General features: G+C 37.9%; 1 protein-coding gene across 2 annotated transcripts in view; it reads left to right on the top strand.

Moving 5' to 3' along the window:
• LOC131329990 (actin-related protein 2/3 complex subunit 1A-like) overlaps window positions 1-20712 on the top strand; it is a 50288-nt gene that overhangs the window by 696 nt on the left and 28880 nt on the right. Inside the window, exons 2-15 of one of the 2 annotated variants that reach the window (XM_058363430.1) lie at window positions 1674-1759; window positions 3254-3330; window positions 3555-3649; window positions 5516-5585; window positions 5988-6057; window positions 6495-6568; window positions 6662-6704; window positions 7455-7536; window positions 7900-7988; window positions 8092-8177; window positions 8646-8709; window positions 10017-10123; window positions 10227-10285; window positions 10396-10781. In XM_058363430.1, the coding sequence (XP_058219413.1) occupies window positions 1674-1759; window positions 3254-3330; window positions 3555-3649; window positions 5516-5585; window positions 5988-6057; window positions 6495-6568; window positions 6662-6704; window positions 7455-7536; window positions 7900-7988; window positions 8092-8177; window positions 8646-8709; window positions 10017-10123; window positions 10227-10285; window positions 10396-10460 (1067 nt within the window). In that variant the 3' untranslated portion in view covers window positions 10461-10781. Of the gene's footprint in view, window positions 1-1673; window positions 1760-3253; window positions 3331-3554; window positions 3650-5515; window positions 5586-5987; window positions 6058-6494; window positions 6569-6661; window positions 6705-7454; window positions 7537-7899; window positions 7989-8091; window positions 8178-8645; window positions 8710-10016; window positions 10124-10226; window positions 10286-10395; window positions 10782-20712 lie in introns of those variants that run through there. The other variant, XM_058363431.1, reaches the window with a different exon arrangement.

The following is a 20712-nucleotide window of genomic DNA, read 5'->3' on the forward strand; positions in this document are numbered from 1 at the left end:
TTCCCAGCCTCCTCGGTCCAGTGGCCATCCAGCTTTATCATAAAGGGCAGGTAAAGCCCGAAGGCTGCTATCCCAATAGGCCAGCGGGCAGAACGAGGAGAGGGTCGCCTTTGGAAGGGTTTGCCGTTAACCAAAGCGTCACTCCTTCCTTTTGATTATGTCTTGACGCTGACTGAATCCAATACATAAACTCGGAAACAAAACAAAGTGCGTTTGCTTGGCAGGGTGGGGGATTCGCAAGAGATTTCTTTCTAGCAGCCCAGCCCAAGAGGTTGCCAAGTTTTGAACTCAGGATGTTTGGGCGTAAAGCTCATCCCTGTTGCCACTTGAACCATCTCTTGCGGTTGGAAGTGATAGTTACTTGCCTACTTTTAACTTGTTGGTTTTTTTCCTTCTCGGTCGTAAGATTTTGGGTGGCCCTGGCCAGTTTGCAAAACTTCAAAACTGGCCAGTGAAAAATGATTGAATCAACTTTCGAAGTCTTTGGCGAAGATGAAGTCTATTTTTGTTGCTTCTAATCTAATTTGAACTAATTAGAGTTTACAAAAATGACAAAACTATAATGCCAGAAAAAGTAAGTGGTTGGCATTTGGCAGTAAAGTGTGCCGTATACATTGCTTATATATTTTAGCATTTGCAGTGAAGTTTACAGTATGCATTACACTTTTGAGTTGTTAACTGGAAAGGTACTAATTAATTTTGATCGATCTCAAGAGATAAGTAGCTACTTTTGTTAATCGACATGTTTAATTTGGTATTAATGTTCTTAATGCTACATCATTTGTACTTGGTGTACCAATCTATTCTTTGATGAATCAAAGTAAGAGTACCAGCAATTTCAGCTTAAAGTTCAGATTGTTGATTTTCTTGGGGTGGAGCAGTTTGAGTTTATGCCCAGTTCTTGTATTGTGGACCTTTGAAATCAGTTGAAGCATGCAGAGAAGAGATTATTGAAAGTACGACTTTATGTGAGTTTTTTTTTTTTGAAGAGGAGCAAGCAGTTGAAGTATTCCAAGTATCTATTTACTTTGCATTGAAGGTGGCAGTCTCCTAAAGAGAAACTCTTTTGAATCCACGAGCACACCTTGAAATCCTGATTGAATTCTATATGCCCATAGGCTACATCTTTATTTATAGACTAAAACCCTAAATCAACTAGGAAACAATGATTCTGCTGACCAAGAAAGATGATAAAGGAAACTAAGAGAAGAAAAATAACAGACTAACATTTTTTTTATCGGCAAAAGAAAGGATTTTGGCAATCAGTGAAACAGTATACAAAGATTAACCTACTTATGGAAACTAAGACTATTAACTAATAAAAACATGCCAAAACAAGTGGCACAAAATTCAATTCCTAAAACAAAGTTATCACCAAAATAAATTTTCCATAATTTGAAACCCATAGGATCTTGTCAATACATCAGTGGCTTTCTGCAACTCTGTACTTAATATATCTTGTCTTGTTTTCATTTATTGCAGTTTTAAGATTGAGCAGTCAATTTAAGTGTTTCATTCTGCTGTTCTTGTAGGCATATTGATGTTATATTCCATTCTTAGCGTATCTTCTGTTCTGTTTTTTTCAGAAAGTTATTAGTGATCATACCTTTTTTGCCATGTTATAGCTTTTCTTATTTTACGGTCTTGTAATTTATGGCTACCTCTTTTTGTAGTGATTGCATTTTGTCCAAACAATAATGAAGTTCACATTCATAGATTAGTAGAAGAGAAGTGGGAGAGGATACATATTCTTCAAAAGGTACGTTTCATAGGTTTTTGTGGTGAATTTATTGTTTTATGATATTGTTTCTTTTGTCTTGTAAGTGTTGTATATAAATATGCCTCAGATTGGATGCAATGCGCATGCACATCTTGGCAAATGAAAGCCAAGAAAACCCAAAAAGGCGTAAACACAAAAAAAGGCCTTAACATAAGGCCTGGACCAATCACGTATGTGATGTTTTTGAAAAATGAATAACTAGGTCCAAACCAGGCAAAATAGTGCCATTTTATCAACTCCTATGTAGGAATTGGTTCATTTGCCATTGTATGTTGTTTAGCCTTGGCCCCTGCTATGCATTGGTTTCTTTGTTTTTGTTTGGATTAAGTGATTTTTGAAGCTTCATCCTTCTACCCTGTTTGTTTGCTTGGCTGTGAAATGTTAAGTACACCAAAAAAGAGTAAGGTAATCATAATTTGCGCAGCATGACTCATCATGGTACATACCTTTCTATTGAGTTTTATGTGGGGAGAATGTACATGTTTTTCTTATATAAATGACTCATCATGGTACATACCTTTCTATTTAAATTTAATGAAAGATTTGTATCTTAGGGCTGGGTTAATTGAGAACGACCACTTTCATTGTGAAGAAGTTTGTTGCATTAAACATGGAAGGGCTGAAGCAGTCTGATTATGGCTATGGGCAAATATAAATTATTTCTTTTTTGATGTGACCTGAAGTGGAACTTTTTCAAAAAAGTATGTGTAGCTGACCATCCTTTTTTGGGTAAGCAAGAGTTATTTTGAAGGTGGATTAGGGTGAGTTCCATGTGAACAAGACACATGGGGGTTGAGTTTGGCAACCACGATCTTTGATAACGACATCACGTTCCATCAGATTTGCACCTTTAATGTCAGCCTCACAAAAACGAATAAGAAGACTAGGTTCTACACATTCCAAGCAGAGAACAGTGGCTGAAATAATTCGTTGCAAATTTTGTATTGTTTTTGAATATGAGACTGGATGCAAGAAGACGTTGATTTTTTGACAGAATCATTTGCCGTCAATCAAGCAATCAGAAAAGGCTATGTGCCACAAACAAAACACGTGCTTGGTTACGTATTTGTTTCCTTTGCTTATGCAAGTGAAGATTTCGACAGGACTGAACAAGAAATAACTTTTTTGATCAATTTTGGCGTGTCAAAAAATGTACCCGACATAATTGCTTCATGTGTTTATTCATAGTGTTTCTTTTTCATAAATTTCGGCTAGTAAACCTTCCACTTGAGACTGTCTCCAATGAGTTGTTTACTATGTTATTTTTTCTTATTTTGTGATAGTACATGCATGATTGTTTGTCATATGCATCTATAGCTCATATGCATTTTGATGTAACTGAACTTCAATTGGCTCATGCTTTATCGTCACCTCTTAAAATTATGCTCTGTTTCTAGTCATGTCTACATTTCTCATGTAATTTGAGTGGTAACTGTCTGGTATTCATTTTCCTTCTTCTTGTTCTTGTCACAGCATGACCAAATTATTTCTGGGATTGATTGGAGCATAAGGTCCAACAGAATAGTCACGGTATCTCATGACCGGAATTCGTGAGTACCTGCTTATCTTGGAATGTTAAAGAAGTTTTCCCGTGGAGTTGAGAGTTATATCTGTAAAGTTGATGCTAAAAACAAACTGTTGCATATCCTCTGTTTGTCTCTCTCTCTCTCTCTCAAGTGTGCGTTGATGTGCCTTTTTACCTCCCTAAATAAAGACAATAAACTTAATAAGCTTTGAATTTTTTGTGTCTATATAACCTTGACTCTTCTTTCAGCTATGTTTGGAACCAGGAAGGAGTAGACTGGGTGCCAACCCTAGTTATTCTTAGGCTCAACCGGGCAGCACTTTGTGTCCAGTGGAGTCCAAGAGGTATAGACATACATTTTCCTTTTCCCTTCTCATGTTCTTAACATCGAAGTACATGGTGGTTATTCAACCTTTCTTCTGTCTCAGTTTTCTTGCCTGAATGATGTGCTATTAGACTAGAGGAGCCTAAACTTACGAAACTGAAAAGGATTTTTGTTGTGAACTGATTTATTAGAACATGCACACTACGATTTGCTTACTTTTGTTGTCTTCAGCATTTTCCTTGATTTTTTACTCATCATTTGGTTACTGAACATAAAAGGGCAACCAAGTACACGAGATTCTTACACTGGGGTGTGGGCTGATTTCTTCTTCATGTACTAGTTTATACTTGGGAAAGAGCACTTGGCATTTTGTGTAATTAAGCCAACACTTCTCCTTTACATGATTATTGGAAACTCGTGCATCTTCATTACTGTCTATGGTTTTATTCAAGTTTAAGCAACAAAAATGCTAGCAATGACCTGGACATGTTCATGTTTCATGTATCATCCACCTGTAAGTTTGAGATCGAGTGTTGTATCCAACTAGAAAGCAAGAGAGAGTGATGACTACCTGCCTAGTGGCTAATGATCTTTGGAGCTAGATATGTTGAGTTTTAATCTGGGTGTGATGCCATATTCAGTAGGTGAGTAAGCTCTTAGTTGCACGAAGCGGGAGCGGGGGAGCGGATGATCATAGAAGTGTGGGAGCACCGTCGGAAGCTTTTAGGGAAAAGTATAAATACTTCTATTTTTTCATATATTTGAATGTCACAGAAAATATTGTTCTACCATTTTAGATTGCAAAACATAGAAATATTTATTATTTTAATGCGTGATTCCAGCTGTTCTCCAGTAAAAGGAAAAAGTATCATGTAATCCGAGCCTAAAAGAGTGTTAAAATCAGGTGTGGCAGTCCCACCAAGAAAAAGACAAATTTTAAGGATAAAAGACAATATAATCTCATTATCTGGCACTTTATTTGTTGGACAGTTGGACTAACATTAAATGACACAAGTTGCACACACAGGATACAAAACCCTTCAATAGGGCTTATGGTCTTCTTCCTCGATTGAGAAAGACCAACACTAAAAGTAAAAGGAAAAAAACGCAGAGAAGACATCAACAGTGAGAAAATCGTCGGTGCTGAAACAACTTCCGTCAGTCGCCGGTGGTCGTCGCTGCCGGTGTCATCGGTTTTTAGAGGTAGCTGAACATTTTCCGATCTGATTTTTGTTTGTTTTGGGCCAAAGTTCCCATCCCTTTGAGGACTGTGTTCCCACCTAGAGAGAAACGCGTTTCCGTCAGTTTCCTTAGACCGAAATGCAGAATTGCGGTTCTTGAGGTGGAGCGCTAGCAGTTTAAGCGTTTCCTGCAACTAAGAGTAAGGTATTGGTTACTTGGAGTTTCTCTTTTCCCAAGTAGTTGAAGTGAAAGGTGTGGCAGACTGCTGCATAAGTGGTTTGTGAACTCTTTTATGGGGTGCAAGCAATAAGAGTTCTTGTCGAAAGTGTGGAGTCGCCTTTATGTGCTGAAGGTTCTTTGCTGCTTTCTCTGTTTTCTTGGCTGAGAGAAGACGATTCTTTTTCAATCTTGTCCGGTGTGAAGTATATAGGGTATTTGTGTACTGCTATATGCCAGTAGCTGTATAGTTTTTAGCTTTGTGTTTCTGTACAGGATTTTTCCCACTCTGAGCATTATTAAATAAAAAATGGTATATTATGAAATATGATAGCGGTTAATGAATAATGCCACATTTTTAATTGTCGCTCTTGTACTGATGTTCATGGGTTATGGATATATCTCCATAGACTTGTGATATATTTGGTGAAACTAGAAGTAGAATCTACTTCCAGTTCTTATTAATTTCATTCATTTTTTGCTTCAGAGAATAAGTTTGCTGTTGGAAGTGGTGCTAAAACTGTTTGCATTTGCTACTATGAACAAGAGAATAATTGGTAAGCTGCTTGCTTTTGGCTGAAATATCCCCTATCTTCTATTCAATATGTCTCAGGTTTGCAAGAGTTTTATCTGTATAATATGCTCGTTCTTAATTACGTACTTCTTTCTATGGATGATCCCATGAATTGCCTCTTTTACATGTACAAGATATTGAATCCTACGGATACAATCCAATGCAACTAAATCTCGGAAATCAACAACCAGAGAGAAGAAAATCTTAGTAAGGGTAAAGAAATAACCAGAGAAAAGAAAACCCGAACTAGTTGTTTGGCAATGAAAACAACTCCTGGGTGATACTTAATTCATTTGTTTGACTACACATGCGGAGTTTTTCTAGTAACTCTGACTTCTTATTCTAATTTCAGTTGTTGATGCGTGTTTCAAATGCATTGCTTCAGGTGGGTCAGTAAACTTATTCGGAAAAGACACGATTCATCTGTCACAAGTGTTGCTTGGCATCCTAATAATGTGCGTATGTTTCTACGTACTACCCAGCTTTCTTCATACCAAGTAATGCTGTATAACTAGAATCTTTAATTGGTAATTCATTCACGAATGAAATTGTGCTTAATAATTGCTAAGTGGTCCTCAATGTTAGTTTGTTGGCCTGATGTGTAAGTACTATCGTGTCCAAGTTGAAGCAGTAGAATACCTGCTATCTTTGATGGTTCTCGTTTTATGTTTACTTGTCTTTTTCCCATTGTCAATCATGCACAAAAAAGACAAGTTCATTGTAGGCACATCCTCTGTGCCTATGAAAGAAAAGAAGTAAAAATAAACAGAGAGAAAAACACTAAGGTAGTGTACTAAAGAACGATTGTGCAAGTAGACATTAAGGTATTATTGTGTACATGGCAGGAGAAGGCCACTTATTTTGTTCGTCACCCATTTTCTTTCACCTGTAGATTCTCCTTGCTACAACATCTACTGATGGAAAATGTCGAGTATTCTCCACTTTCATAAAAGGTGTGGATATGAGGTACGTTATTGAAGTTGATTTTAATTAATTAATATTTTCAGTGTGGTTTTCGGATTAAATTATCTATTTTGCTATTATTTGGTAACGATACAGGGATTCAGGAACAGGCTCTGCAGGTGATTCAAAATTTGGGGAGGTGTGTTCTATACTCCTTTTATTTATATATTTTTCATTTGTATGACTAATCATGCTGCGACCGAGAAACTAAAATGTTGATGGATATGCTTGTAAAACTGGAAATGTTACGTCTTGGTCAACTTTTATGGCTGTGAATGACCTTGGGGAGAAAATCACTATTCAGTCTATTCTTCATGGAATAAAAATTGTTGATACTAGACTAAAAGAACCAAAAGTTGTACGAGATTTGGACCTTGATTTCTTTCAACATTGACTCTTGGTCTATCTTCACTCTCTCAATTTACATAGAAAGGGTTTCCTGGAAGTTACGTACTATAGTGTAACATATTCATTCTTGAAAGACAATTTGGCAGCAGATTATAAATGCAAAATGAAAGAATTGATATGCAGGATATAAGTTAAAATCGTGACCGAAATTGTTTACTATCCTTTTGTTAGGTTGGTACTCAAATTTTCACATGGAAATTTGTAAAGGAAGCAATCACTTGTTAAAATAAAATAAGCTTCTTGAGCTTTACTAATTTTGTAAAAGGTCAGCTCTGTATGTAAACAAGCATACTTCTCTTTAATTCATCTTGTGATCATTATTATGTAAACAAGTTATTTTGTTCGTCATGGGTGCATGTTTTTTTCTAAAAATAGTACTTGTGGATTATGTGTTTCTTCACAAGTTTTAATCTGCTAGCATTGTCCATATTTTTTGGCTGGATTTTCATTATTTGGTGTTCCTTTTTTCACGTTGGAGCAGCAAATTATTCAGCTTGATCTCTCATTTTGCTGGTCATTTGGTGTCAAATGGTCCCCAAGCGGCAATACACTGGCCTATGTAGGTCAGTCTTGTCTTTCTTTTGCTTAACTTTCAAGAAACATTGTTATCATGATGTCATGAGCTCAGATGCCTCAACTTTTGTTCCTCAGGACAGCTAGTCTAATATTTTATTATTCCTTGTCATATTCGTAGGACTACTTTCCATATTTTTGTAATAACATGAGGTGTAATCAGAATCAAATGTACTCTGTAGTTATTCAATTGTTTGCTTTTCTGGTACTGTCTGACTACTGGATCTGATTTCAAGTTTTGCTTTTAAATCATACAAGTATTTTTGTTGAATCTGTTGATGCTTTGAAAATGTGGCTATGATATTATCTTTTTGATATATTTTCTCATATTCATCAATTGGGCAACTCTTTAGGTCATAACTCGATGATCTACTTTGTTGATGAAGTTGGTCCTGCTCCTTCTGCTCAAACTGTTGCATTCCGTGACTTGCCTCTCCGTGATGTGGGTCAGCGTCCACTCTCTTGCTATTCTACTTAATTCAACTTTTCATTGTCATTTTTTTTTTCTTTATTGGATATTTAAGTAAGCACATGGTCTTCTTCAGGTCTTATTTGTTTCTGAGAGAATGGTTATCGGTGTGGGTTTTGACTGCAACCCTATGGTTTTTGCAGCCGAGGAAAGGGGCTTGTGGTATGTAGTAATGGTGTATTGACAATAGATTATCTTTGTGGCAATCTGTACATGAAAAATTGATTGTTTTATTTGCTGTTTTGTTTCCCCATCTCCAGTCGTCGGTGGTTACATTTTTCTAATTCTTTGTATTCTTATGTATCACGGCAATATCAGAAATAGGCTTTACATTATCTTTTTAACTAACTTTGCTACAGCTATATGTTGTTACTATGGGTTGCTTTTATATTTGTCACTAAGGCAAGTGTCTCACTCAGAAGATGGCATGAAATGATAAGTTTTGCGATTGTACACCATAGCAGGGCATCTCTCTTGCTTATAGCAATTAAACTTTGTTCTATTTTAACTTCCATAGCATGGACATTTGTAGAACTGGAAGTTTATTCATCATTTGGAAAATATACCCTGATCCCATTTTACTCATTTGTGATCAAAATGATGGAGACTTTATTACTCTTTATGTTTCAGGACCTTTCTTAGGTTCCTTGGTGAAAGAAAAGCATCATCTTCAAGTGCAAAATATGGTTCACAGGTAATTATTTCCATGTATTTTCTTGTGAGTATACTGAGTATTTGACCAGAGACAAACAATGCTGTTGGCTTTCAACTTTCAGCACAAATAGTAGTTGTTGGTGGGTAGCTTACTTAGCTGCCAGAAGCATGCTCTGCTATATTTAGTTTAAGAAAGAATTTAATGGGTCAAGGTGGGGTTAAGCCAAGGGCCAGGAGGCAGGAGCCCCTTAGCCTGCTTGATGATCCAAGCCATGTTCCATCCTTTTGATGTGTAAATTGGACTCAGAAGCAAAATTCGCCTTCATCCTTTTTGAGAAACAATTGCTACACAACCTAGTTCTAATTAGTTGAGTAGCTTGAAGAAATTCTTGTCCTATGAAAGCTATATTAATTGAATCATTGATTGGGTATTCATCTGCAATTTCCTCTCCTTCCCATGCTAGCAAGGAACAATTGAGGTTTTTCCTTCCCTACTAGATATCAATAGTTGCAATAGTTTTTGGTTCAATATCGAAAAAGGTTGTCTATTTTTCTTTTATCTTTTCCTTTTGGCTTTACAAGACCCAGCTTTATAGGCATGGGCACAACACAGCTTGTGCCGTGCCCACACGTGACTTGCCAAGCCGGGCATAGAGTTTTCTAACATGGCACGGCACGACACGCTTAATAAATGGGCTAGGCTAGGCTTGACACTAGGCAGGCTAGGCACAGAAATAAATGGGCCGTGCCAGGCCGGCATGCCCTATTTGACACCTTTAGATAGCTCTTGCATTTGGTTTATGTTGAACTTACTTTTGAAGTTGTGTTGCCTGGGATGAACATCCAGTGGTATGGACCACATAGAACCAAATTACTACCATGCCATCCAATACACACAAGAGAAATATGACGTGCAATGTAGCACCTAAAAGGCAAAGAGTGCTGACTTCCTGCTCAATCTGTTAAACTTGCCATCTATTTTATACCAATCAAAGCTAAATGCTCCGATAGAATGAAGTAACTGGTAAGAAATGTAGCGAATTTAGTTTGGCTAACTATAAGAGTATTTAAGTCCTGATTCTTTTGTACGTCTGATCTTGTTTGGTGTGTCATAATTTTAGGGGCACATGAGTCAGCTTTAGAATGACTTTCTTATTTTTCCCATCAAAGCTAAATGCTCCGATAGAATGAAGTAACTGGTAAGAAATGTAGCGAATTTAGTTTGGCTAACTATAAGAGTATTTAAGTCCTGATTCTTTTGTACGTCTGATCTTGTTTGGTGTGTCATAATTTTAGGGGCACATGAGTCAGCTTTAGAATGACTTTCTTATTTTTCCCTTGGTGCAGTTTTCTGAAGCATTTGGTAAACTGTATGGCCAATCAAAACAAGGAATCAACAATGATAGAGGCGAAACTTCAATACCTCGGGGAGCCATTCATGAGAACTGTATCAAGTAATAACCTTATCTGAAGTCCTGTTTTATGCATATTTATCTCTTCTTATCTCTATCTGTTTGATGCATAACATATGTTTTCTGTTTTTGTTTTGGATTATAGCTCTATTGTACCGCTTAAGAGAGAAGGGGAATCTACAAATACTCGCTTCAGTACTTCTGGTTTGTTTGTTGAATATTTGTCTGTAAATTCCTATTTGCATAAATATCATGAAATGCTGTAATTTTGTATGTGCTAAAAAAATATAAACATTCCATTGGCAAAATGACAGGTCTAGATGGAAAAGTCGTTATTTGGGATTTGGAGAACCAAGAAGATTTGTCAGAATATTTGTAAAATCTTGACATTTATCATCCTCATCCGTGTAGAAGGTCTTTTCCAAGCTCGAGCTCATCTAGACCTTTTAGTCTTCTAGTGCACTGTATTCAGCTGTGAGCAGTTGATGATTTTACTGGTTTTACCTACAAAAGAGAACCGAGCTCTAGGAGATCTCATGAAGCTCTAGGAGATCTCATGTACTTTCATGGAAGCGCTTTTGCCTATCTGTTTATTGCTGTACTGGTTGAAAAGGAAAGGATATTTTGTAGATGTTAGAGATCATGGATGATACACTTTATAGATGGCAATGTGATTGCTACCTAGTACCTGCCATTTCAATATTGTGTTTTTTTTACTAGTAATATTTCTTTATTTTGGATCTTGGCTGCAGGTTTCTGTGTCGTATTTTGTAAATAGATGAATCAGAGGTGAAGGAAGATAATATTGGATAAAAAGTAATGGATTAGCATATCCTCTGAAACTAATCTTTGCGCTGGCATAGTTATTAGACCTTTTTTGACCAATGTCCCACGGATGTTTTCTACAACATTGTACACCGCTTGATGAATTGTAAAGTTGGATGCCGATTTTGGAGAATTTTTGTTTTCAGGAATGCTGGGGGAGTTTTAATCACTTTGTTTCACTCCTCTGGAAATCAATTTTGCTTGAAACTACCTTTCTGAATCTATTGATCAATGTTTTGAACCCTCTTCGGCAACAGACGATTGAAGGCCTAAAGTTTTTCTTCTTCAGTTTCGTTTTTTGTGCCTTTAGAAAAAGGATAGTAGTAATAGACACACAAAACATAGACTACTACTTAGTTTATGCAAGGGTCAGCTATAAAAGAATGCTTTTATTATTGTGCCATTGTGACAGACATGTAATGAATATATCCTCATTGAGTGATACTCATTCACGGAGCTGATGTAAATAGGTTTTTTACGGAGGAAATGAATTATGACCATTCATAAGTGTTTTGGATGGTTCAGATTTTAATGAAATTTTTTCGAGGAAGAGTTTAACATCTGGACTATCCAAAACACTTTTAGACGGTCACGATTCACCTTCTTAGAACGGTCACGATTCACCTCTATAAAATTTCATTACGGTACCCTTCGGGAAGAAGTTTTTCACACCCTCATTATTGTGATTTGTTGAAAAAAGTGAATTGTCAGCAGATTACAGCTAATTGGATATTCCGGTCAACTTGTTAAACCCATTCTTGATTTCCAGGTCGAATACCATAGAACATTGAACGAATCCTGAGGAACTTGGGTTATCACATTACGTAAAGAAATAGCCCAAACTAAGCATTTTGTTCTCCAACTTTAGGTTGGAATTTAGAATCTCAAATATTCCACTTCAACTGATTCTCCAGTATGTGACATTTCATGTTAAGAGCATAAAAAGCGGCGGATGTAAATGTATATTGTGCGCCATTCAAATCCAGATTTTTCAGATTTACACAATCAAATTTACTGCATTCCTTGGTCCAAATGCCAAACCAAATGATCCATTGCCAAATCAATCAAAAACTCCACTACACAATATAGAAATTGATATTCAGAAAGCAAATAGCGGACAAATTCATCGCTGATCAACACTGTACATCGCTTGATTTACGTAATAGAAGCCTTTTTCCCCCCCTAAAGTTACTGTCAACATAAAGGGGAATGGAAAGCTCGTGCAAAAGATGCAATGGTCCCTAGAAGCAGTAGATATAAGGAGTGGGCCCACAACTGAAGCAAATGTAAAAATTGCACGGTAGAAAACTCATAGTTGAGTCTGTCGATGAGAATTCATCTTGGATTCTATTTAACACAACAGAGAAGCCAGGTAAGTTTCTCAAGTTCCTTCGTATTCATCCACATCTATGCACATTTATGCTTTACATGGATGGGGTAGCAGTCACAAGTTACTAGTACCTACACATATGTAGAGCCAATGAAGCACCGACACTCCAAAAGGGTGCCGTATTTACGTATTGGACATAGGTACATGGAGACACGTATTGGACATGCCGCGTGGCGTGTTCAATAATTTTTATTATTTTTCGATAGGGGACACGGGGGACACTGCTGGTTGTCGAAATGTAGTACTTTTAATTTTTGGGGGTTAATATAGAATTATTCAAAACATTTGGTTTAAACAATTAAATTGTAATTATGCCTTTGTAACTTAAATTTCTTCATCAATCGATCCAGTCGACTCCTTGTTCCAAAACCCTAGGTCGACCAGGAGCTCTCTCGTCTCCCTCCTTCTCGCACACCCCCACCCCCCCAAATCTTTTCTCTCTCCTCTCTCTCCCGTCTCTCTCTGTGTGTTTGTATATATGTGTGTGTGTCTATATATATATATATGTATGTATACAAGAAAAAACAGAAAATAGTTTGTATACACTGAAAACTAATTTGTTCATATACAATATATATATATATATATATATATATATATATATATATTATATATGTGTATCAGTTCACTTTCCGTAAGGACCACCTTAATAAAATGCGGACTTCCCTTTCCCGATTGAATTTCGATGATCCGAGCCATTCAATGTGTTCAGAATGTGATTTTAAGGGTACTCGCGAGAAATCAGTAAAAAAATAAAAAAGACCGGGAATGGCTTCATCTGAGTAGTTTTTGTTTGTTTTTTATCGAATGGTTCAACCAAAAATTGCTCAGATGAAGCCCTTTTCGGTAATTTTTTTTGCTGATTTCTCACGGGTACCCTTAAAATCATGTTCTGTACACATTGAGTGGCTCGAATCATCGAAATTCGATTTGAAAATGAGAAATGGGAAGGTCCTTATTTTAGTTAAAATAAAGACCTCATCATTTGAAAATGACTGTGTGTGTGTGTGTATATATATATATTATTTATTTATACATGTGACATGTTCTCCATCGTATCTGTATCCCCATTTTTTTTAGAATTTTCATGTCCCGTGTTCGTATCCGTATCCGTGTCCGTGCTACATAAGCCTTGCTGAGCTACTAAAAACTAGCCTAACAAAATCTGTTAGGCATTTTTAAGAGTAACCAAATGAGTGTGACAACTTGTGTGTTTATTCCTTGTAAGCCACTACTGAAGGGGCATGCCTTAGTTTGTTTAGAGGTGCCGGTGGAGTTGGAGATTCCTGCACTTCAACGAAAATATCTCATTGTTTTTATGAGAAAGACTTCAAATATAATCATCCAATGTCCCTTTGAAGGATCACCCAATTGCTATTCTTGCACAGCAAAGAAGGTATTAACCCGTTCCAGAACGGGAAAAAAATCCTTATTTTTTAAGAAAGCAATTTCAAGCTAAAAAATTATGGGTTTATTAAAATCTAAAAATATGTTGAAAAATTATTTTCATTTACATTATTTTTGAGTTTGAAAATGTAAAATAAACTGCTTATTTTTTAAGAAGGTTTTTGAAATGAGGCCTAAGTTTAAGTTACCTTGAATTTCCTTTAGCCCATGATTCTTTCATCGTTTCACGAATATATAAATATTCCTCATTATGTCATATCAAATCCACCAGAGAGTGGAAGAAACAATAGGTTTCCAAATCCACTCATTGGGTTGCTAAATATATGCATCCAGTAATGACCAAGTCCAAGTATTTTTGAACTTGTGCACCTAAAATGTAGGAAAACAACTGACCATAAAACAGAGTAAATGGACAACATGTTTTAAACATGAAATTGCAACTTAGAAGAAGCTTCCGATAGTGTAGAGACCCGTAAATTTCCTTATTTTTTTTTTAATTTTAATATTTTATAAAGGGATAAGTGATGGTTTAGTGTGGAGATTGTGGTTGTAGGTTAATGTGCAAGAATATGGAAATTATGGGTGTTAGTGTAATATAGTGCATGTGTGTATATGTGTGTGTGTGCCAGGAGAGAAAATTCATTTTCTCTCCTCCCTCTCCATCTCTCGGTTCTCTCTCTCCTCTCCCGGCTCTCTTCATCTCTCTCACTCTCTCACCCAAAAACTCGCCTCTAAACTCAAAACCCAAAACTATCAACCTCAACTCCATTTTCTACTTGTGTAATCGGGCTCGTATCGCATTGGATAGAGCTCGGTTCGGTGTATTTAGCTCGGTTGGGATTCCGGAAGCTAGGGCTTGCATAATCTCTTTGGTTTCGGCTTGGATACTCGAGGTAGGGAATTCTACCTCTCTTTATATGTTTTATGGGTGATTTGGTGCATGAATCGTGCTTGTAATGTCGTGTTTAAGTTTGGATTGAAAATTCGTAGTTGCTGTTAGAATTGTCTGTTTTTCCTAGATTCCTACCGGTAGGCCTGTCCTTTCTACCGGTAGAACGTTGTTACTTTACCAGAAAATCGATTCCCTACCGGTAGGAGCCTTTTCCCTACCGGTAGAACAATTGAGGAATTTCTTCGTAACCAGCTCAAACGTACAGCAGCAGCTCAAAAGCTGCTCAACGTATCGAACTTCTACCGGTAGGAATTCCATACCTACCGGTAGGTCAAGCACAAATTCGAATGTTGACCTTTCTGTTTCCAAGTTCTACCGGTAGGACTTTCTTGCCTACCGGTAGGTTGCGTGAATTGGAGTTTCTACCGGTAGGACTTGTTCACCTACCGGTAGGTCTAGGTTCTACCGAAATGTTGGCCTTTCTGTCTTCAAGTTCTACCGGTAGGACTTGCCTGCCTACCGGTAGGAGACTAGGAGTTTGAGCTGCTTTCAGCTGCTTCCTTGAGCTGCTGCAGTATCTTTCAGCTGCTTTCCTATATCCTTCAACTCGCGTGTCGAAGCTTTTCATTGACTCTATTGGGTTCGTTTACGCATCATTTCTAGTGTTTGGAGAATAATACATATTTCATACCTAAAAACATGCCCGATGGACTTGAATGAACTTATTGAGTTAATTATCACGGAAACTAGGATCAACGGATTGACTTTAATGGATTACGAATATAATGTGATATGCTACCGCCTAATTTGAACTGAAAACCGCAGTGAGTAGTTGATGCGTGGGTCATGGGTTTAACTTGAAGTAAAAGGTTAGTAGATCGCTTAAAGGGGAATTAATGACGGTTTCAGAACATGTGAATGATAAGATGACAGAAACGGTAGCTAATCAATGAAACGAGAAACATGTAATGTAAGGATTGATTTCTGTTGAACCTGAAGCTGGGAACAAAACATGTGATCGGATATACGGGGTCCCGAGAACCCGGAATGAGAATCGGATATACGGGGTCCTGAAAACCCGGAATGAGAATTGGATGTACGGGGTCATTATCACCCGGAATGTAAATTGGGTATACGGGGTCCTAATGCCCGGAATGTCTTTTGATTGATATCGTGATGCGACGATGTGAAGGATTTCTTGTGTGCCCATCAAGGATCCATAGGGAACTTATGAGATACTAAGCGGTTGTAACGTAACCATATGAGGTGGATGCGTGAAGATCGAAAGATGAGTAAAAATGAATTCGAAGGACAAAGATAGGTTAACTGTCAAGAGTGAAGTGTTCGTTTACGTTCTAAATTTCTAATATAGTACTTGTGTCTCATCCATGCTCCCTTTGTTATTCGAAAGTCTATGTTTCATCGACATCTTTCATCTTATTTGCATATAGAGTTTGCGTAGACTTTTCTACTGGGCTAGTGTAGCTCAAGCCTTATATTATTTTCAGGTGCTAACCCGGAACCATAGCTTGCATTGCTTGGCGTGCTTGGAGTGTGGACATTATTTTTGAAAGTTAACCGAAGGAGTTGCCTATTCATCTTTGTAAATTTATTTTGAAAGATGTATTTGTAACTAAAATTGTAATTCTTTTGACTCGAAATATTGTAACCACTAATTCTTTTTCGAACTTCGCTACTTATGATAATCTGGGGCCGTCGAGCCAATGTTGTAATATGTTGGAACATTATGGACTTGGAAGCTTAATCGAGGGAATGGGAACACAGTGACCTTTTGGGTACCGTACGGATATTTGTGAGTATTTTTTTTTTTGAAAATCATTTATAATTATGTTAAAAATTCGAGGACGTGACAACTTGGTATCAGAGCGTTTAGGTTTGAATACTTTGAGACCGTGGGGAGACTTTAGTCTCATGGGTTCAAAATCATAGCAAAATTTTTACATGATATGTGTGCTTGCATTAAGGAGTCTGTACATTGGCATTACATCGCATTTACGATAATGTAGATTGTCAAAGCATGGTTGGCTTGTGTTGGGAAAGCCGAACGTTTAGTCTCACGATGGAGTCGTGGTTGTTATTGTTGATGGTTGTTGTCGTTGATTGTGTTATGTTTTCAATCCTTGTAGCGCGATGCCTCCGAGACGTGAGAATAACCTTGCTAGGGAGATTGTAGCGGCACTTGCGGAGTCGAATCTTTTGAATTCAGCATTTAGGGCTAACACGAATGACCGTGCCATGGAAGCAATGAGGGCATTCCATCGTATGAAACCACCTCAATTCGATGGGGAGAGTAGCGATCCTCTTGTGGCCGACCATTGGCTTGCACAAGTTCGTAAAATCTTTAACGCTCTTAGGATTACTGAAGATGACCTACGAGTGAGCATTGTGGCCATTCAACTTACTGGCGAGGCGAATGAGTGGTGGGAATCAGTTTTAGGAGCAAGAAGAGACATTAGGAGAATGTCAAGGACGGTTACTCGAATAAATGAACCTGATGCAGAGAACTTGACTTGGGCTGAGTTTGAAGAACTCTTCGAGAATCAATATTTTCCAGAAACGTATCGCGAGCAACTTAGAGAACAATTTGAGAAACTAGAACAAGGTAATATGACCGTCTCCGAATATGCTACGAAATTTCAGTCTCTGTCCCGTTTTGCTCCGGAATTAGTGGCATCAGAAGAAAGAAAGTGTAGGCGTTTTGAGAAGGGATTACACCCATCCATTAAGTTGTTGGTTGTGAGCCAGCGCATTGGAAGGTTTTCCGAGATTGTTGAATGTGCAAGGAGTGTTGAGAATCCAGTGGGTGCGCAGGGAGAACCAAAAGTGTGGGAAACTAAGCAACCGACCTCTAGTGCAAGTTTGCCTTCGGGAAGTTCTGAGAGCCAAGGGAGAAAGCGACAGCGAGAACCACATCAATCATTGCATGTTCAACAGAGTTTGGGGCCGCCTACTTCTTCGGGAAGTCATGGAGCTTTTGTCAGACCACAAATTGTGTGCCATCGGTGTGGTCAGTCAGGTCACTTTCGTGCTCAGTGTTCGCAACAGCGGAAGACATGTTTCATTTGCGGTGCACCTGATCATCTTGCGAGAAGATGCCCTCAAAAAGTAGGAGAGCATAGTGGGCCTAGTTCAGTGAGACCAGGGCAGAGTCTAGTTCGACATCACTCCCAATTCCAGTCTACTTCGGGTCAAGGGTCACGCGCTGAGCGAGGAGCGAGTTTTACCATTTCTCAAACTCCAGAGACACCAGATGTGTGGGGTAATTTCTCCTCTCTCGTTTAATCCTTTGCTAGGATTCTTTTAATTTGGGAACATATCATCTTTCCGTGGTTTGCATCCTTTCTTTTACTTGAATTTGAACACCAAGGATTCCTAGACCATTCTTATTTGTTGAGTAACACCTCCAGATAGTATTAGCCGAGACAATGAGTTGGTTGTTTCAGGTTATCGTTTTGTCTGTGATCTCAGTGTCTTACGTAAGGTGAGGTTTGGTCTTGTCTTGAGAAAAGATTGGCTATGCCAGTGATTGCTTGCTATATGTCGAGCGTGTCTTCATCCGAGTTTTTCTTTTCCCGCTCTTCTCTCTATGGTTTAGTTGAACCTTGATTGAAAATTGTATCTGGGCTTGCTATCCATGAAGTCGTTTGTTCATTAGCTTGAATAGATTTTGACATCTGCATCTATTACCACACGATCCTTTCAAGTGCTACTCTGTGCTACACGAATCCTTGTCATGAAGTACCATGTGGTGTACCTACTATTGATTTTGAAGTAACTATTGTTGATATCTTTGAGTACTTCTCGTCTATTATTCTCATTCTACTCCTTATGTTACGATTCATGGTATAAAATCTCGTTAGTCGAATTGGAATTATGTTGCCATGGTTACAAGTTTCTTAGTTTGCAGTTGCTATTCACTTGATCTCTGTTGTTACAACCTCTATCTATCAAAGCTAAGTTAGTAGTGATGTCTTCAACGACATCGCATCCTTTTGTGTTGTCAAATTCAAATCTTGTTGTGATTGTGGCCTCTCTCGGGCGTTTAAAAAAAAAAATCTGATATAGTCCTCAGCCTTGGAGGTACATAGTTTGTTCTATACTATTTCGTTCTAGATTATCAAGAGTTATGCACCTTTCGGTATTAGTCTAAGTATGGTTGCGCATCATTCGTTAGTTTTGGCGCTATCTTTTATATTGTGCTCATCATTGGTATCAGGATACTCGTTTGCCAAGGCGTATGTACTAGTTTCCTAGACTCGTGGACTAGTGGGGCAGATGAAGTTTCTTTTCCTAGATTCTTGGGTTTGTTATGAGTTGGTGCATTGAGTTTGTGGCCGCTTTAAAGATTTCCCATATTCCATATAATACAAATTCATTGGTGCCGTTAGATGCGGACTTGCCATTTTTGCCTACTTTAGCATCACAGTTTGTTGTGACTCCTCAACGTTGAAGTTACGAGATTTGAACTTACTTTTGCTTCATATCGGCTTGCTCATTTAGACTTTATCGATTGGTCTAAATTCCGTCATTGCAGCCTCTGGTCTATTTATTGAAAACTGCTACTCTATTCAAGTTCTTGTGTCTTAACACTCACTTATTGGAGACAATTTTTTTTTTGGTGACCTATTGGTTAATATTGATTTATAGTTGTTGTTCGATTCAAATTCACTTGTTGTAGTTGGTCTCTGTGATGTTCAAACTTGTAGCCTTCGTGGTAGTCCCTTGACTCTGAAAGCATAAAACTCATTCTATATTGCTCAATTTCACTCTGTTAGAAGTTTTGCTTGTCCTTGGTATTAAACACATTGTCAATCTTGCCTCAGTTTGTTTACTTAATGAGCTGTCTTGTTGCTATGTGCTTGTCCCCAGTATTGAAATCTATCATTTGCAAGAGATTGTTCATAAACTCATTTGGCTTGTAGAGCAATAAAAAGGTTATGATCGGTTATTTCTATGTTCCTCGGTACGTTGAGTTGGGTGTTTAGCGAATTTAAAGATTTCATGTGTTCCTTGGATTCCGGATGCCTCGTCTCCATTCTTTGAGTCCTTGATCAGTGTTGTCTGAGTCTTGAAGCTCATTGTTTCGTTTGAGATAACCGAAGGATGATGTTGACCGTTGTTGATACCCCTTTGTCATTCGAAGTGGGAGGACGTATTTCGTAAATTATTGCCGCGTTGAGGTTAGTTTCGTTGAGGCAGAAAAAGGAGGAGCTTTTATAGTTTGAAGAATACGTTATGTATCGGATACGGTGCGTGTCTTTCGGATACCCAGGCGACAACTGACGAAATCCAGTTGGAAGAGGCGATTGATCACCGCCCATTCCAGATGGAAGTCTCGGGAAGTCAATTGGACTATCAGGTATTCTTGATGCATTTTAATACATAGGTATTGAGGAAGTATGAAACGAATCTGTATGAAACGAGTCTATTGCATGTGTTAGAGAGGTCCAAAATTGAGTTAAAAGCCGACGTGTCCTAAGGTGAGAATCCGACACGTATCCTAGATTTGTGTAGCCAAGTTTTGAGAGGCAATACGATACGATTAATATGAGTTTACATGGGGAAAGGGGGACGAAGTTCGAAGGAGATATCCACCTTCGTTTTAGTTGATTGATGTGAGTATGACGTAGCACTTTCATGATTATTGAACCGTTACATATATAAGTTGTTGTGATTTTGCGTATCTATATGATGCTTGGTAGCGTTGGACCTGGTTTGGCAAATTTCGGGACGAAATTTCTTTAAGGAGGGTAGAATGTAGAGACCCGTAAATTTCCTTATTTTTTTTTTAATTTTAATATTTTATAAAGGGATAAGTGATGGTTTAGTGTGGAGATTGTGGTTGTAGGTTAATGTGCAAGAATATGGAAATTATGGGTGTTAGTGTAATATAGTGCATGTGTGTATATGTGTGTGTGTGCCAGGAGAGAAAATTCATTTTCTCTCCTCCCTCTCCATCTCTCGGTTCTCTCTCTCCTCTCCCGGCTCTCTTCATCTCTCTCACTCTCTCACCCAAAAACTCGCCTCTAAACTCAAAACCCAAAACTATCAACCTCAACTCCATTTTCTACTTGTGTAATCGGGCTCGTATCGCAT

This window comes from Rhododendron vialii, chromosome 6a, assembly GCF_030253575.1.
Source record: "Rhododendron vialii isolate Sample 1 chromosome 6a, ASM3025357v1".
Lineage (NCBI taxonomy): Eukaryota > Viridiplantae > Streptophyta > Magnoliopsida > Ericales > Ericaceae > Rhododendron > Rhododendron vialii.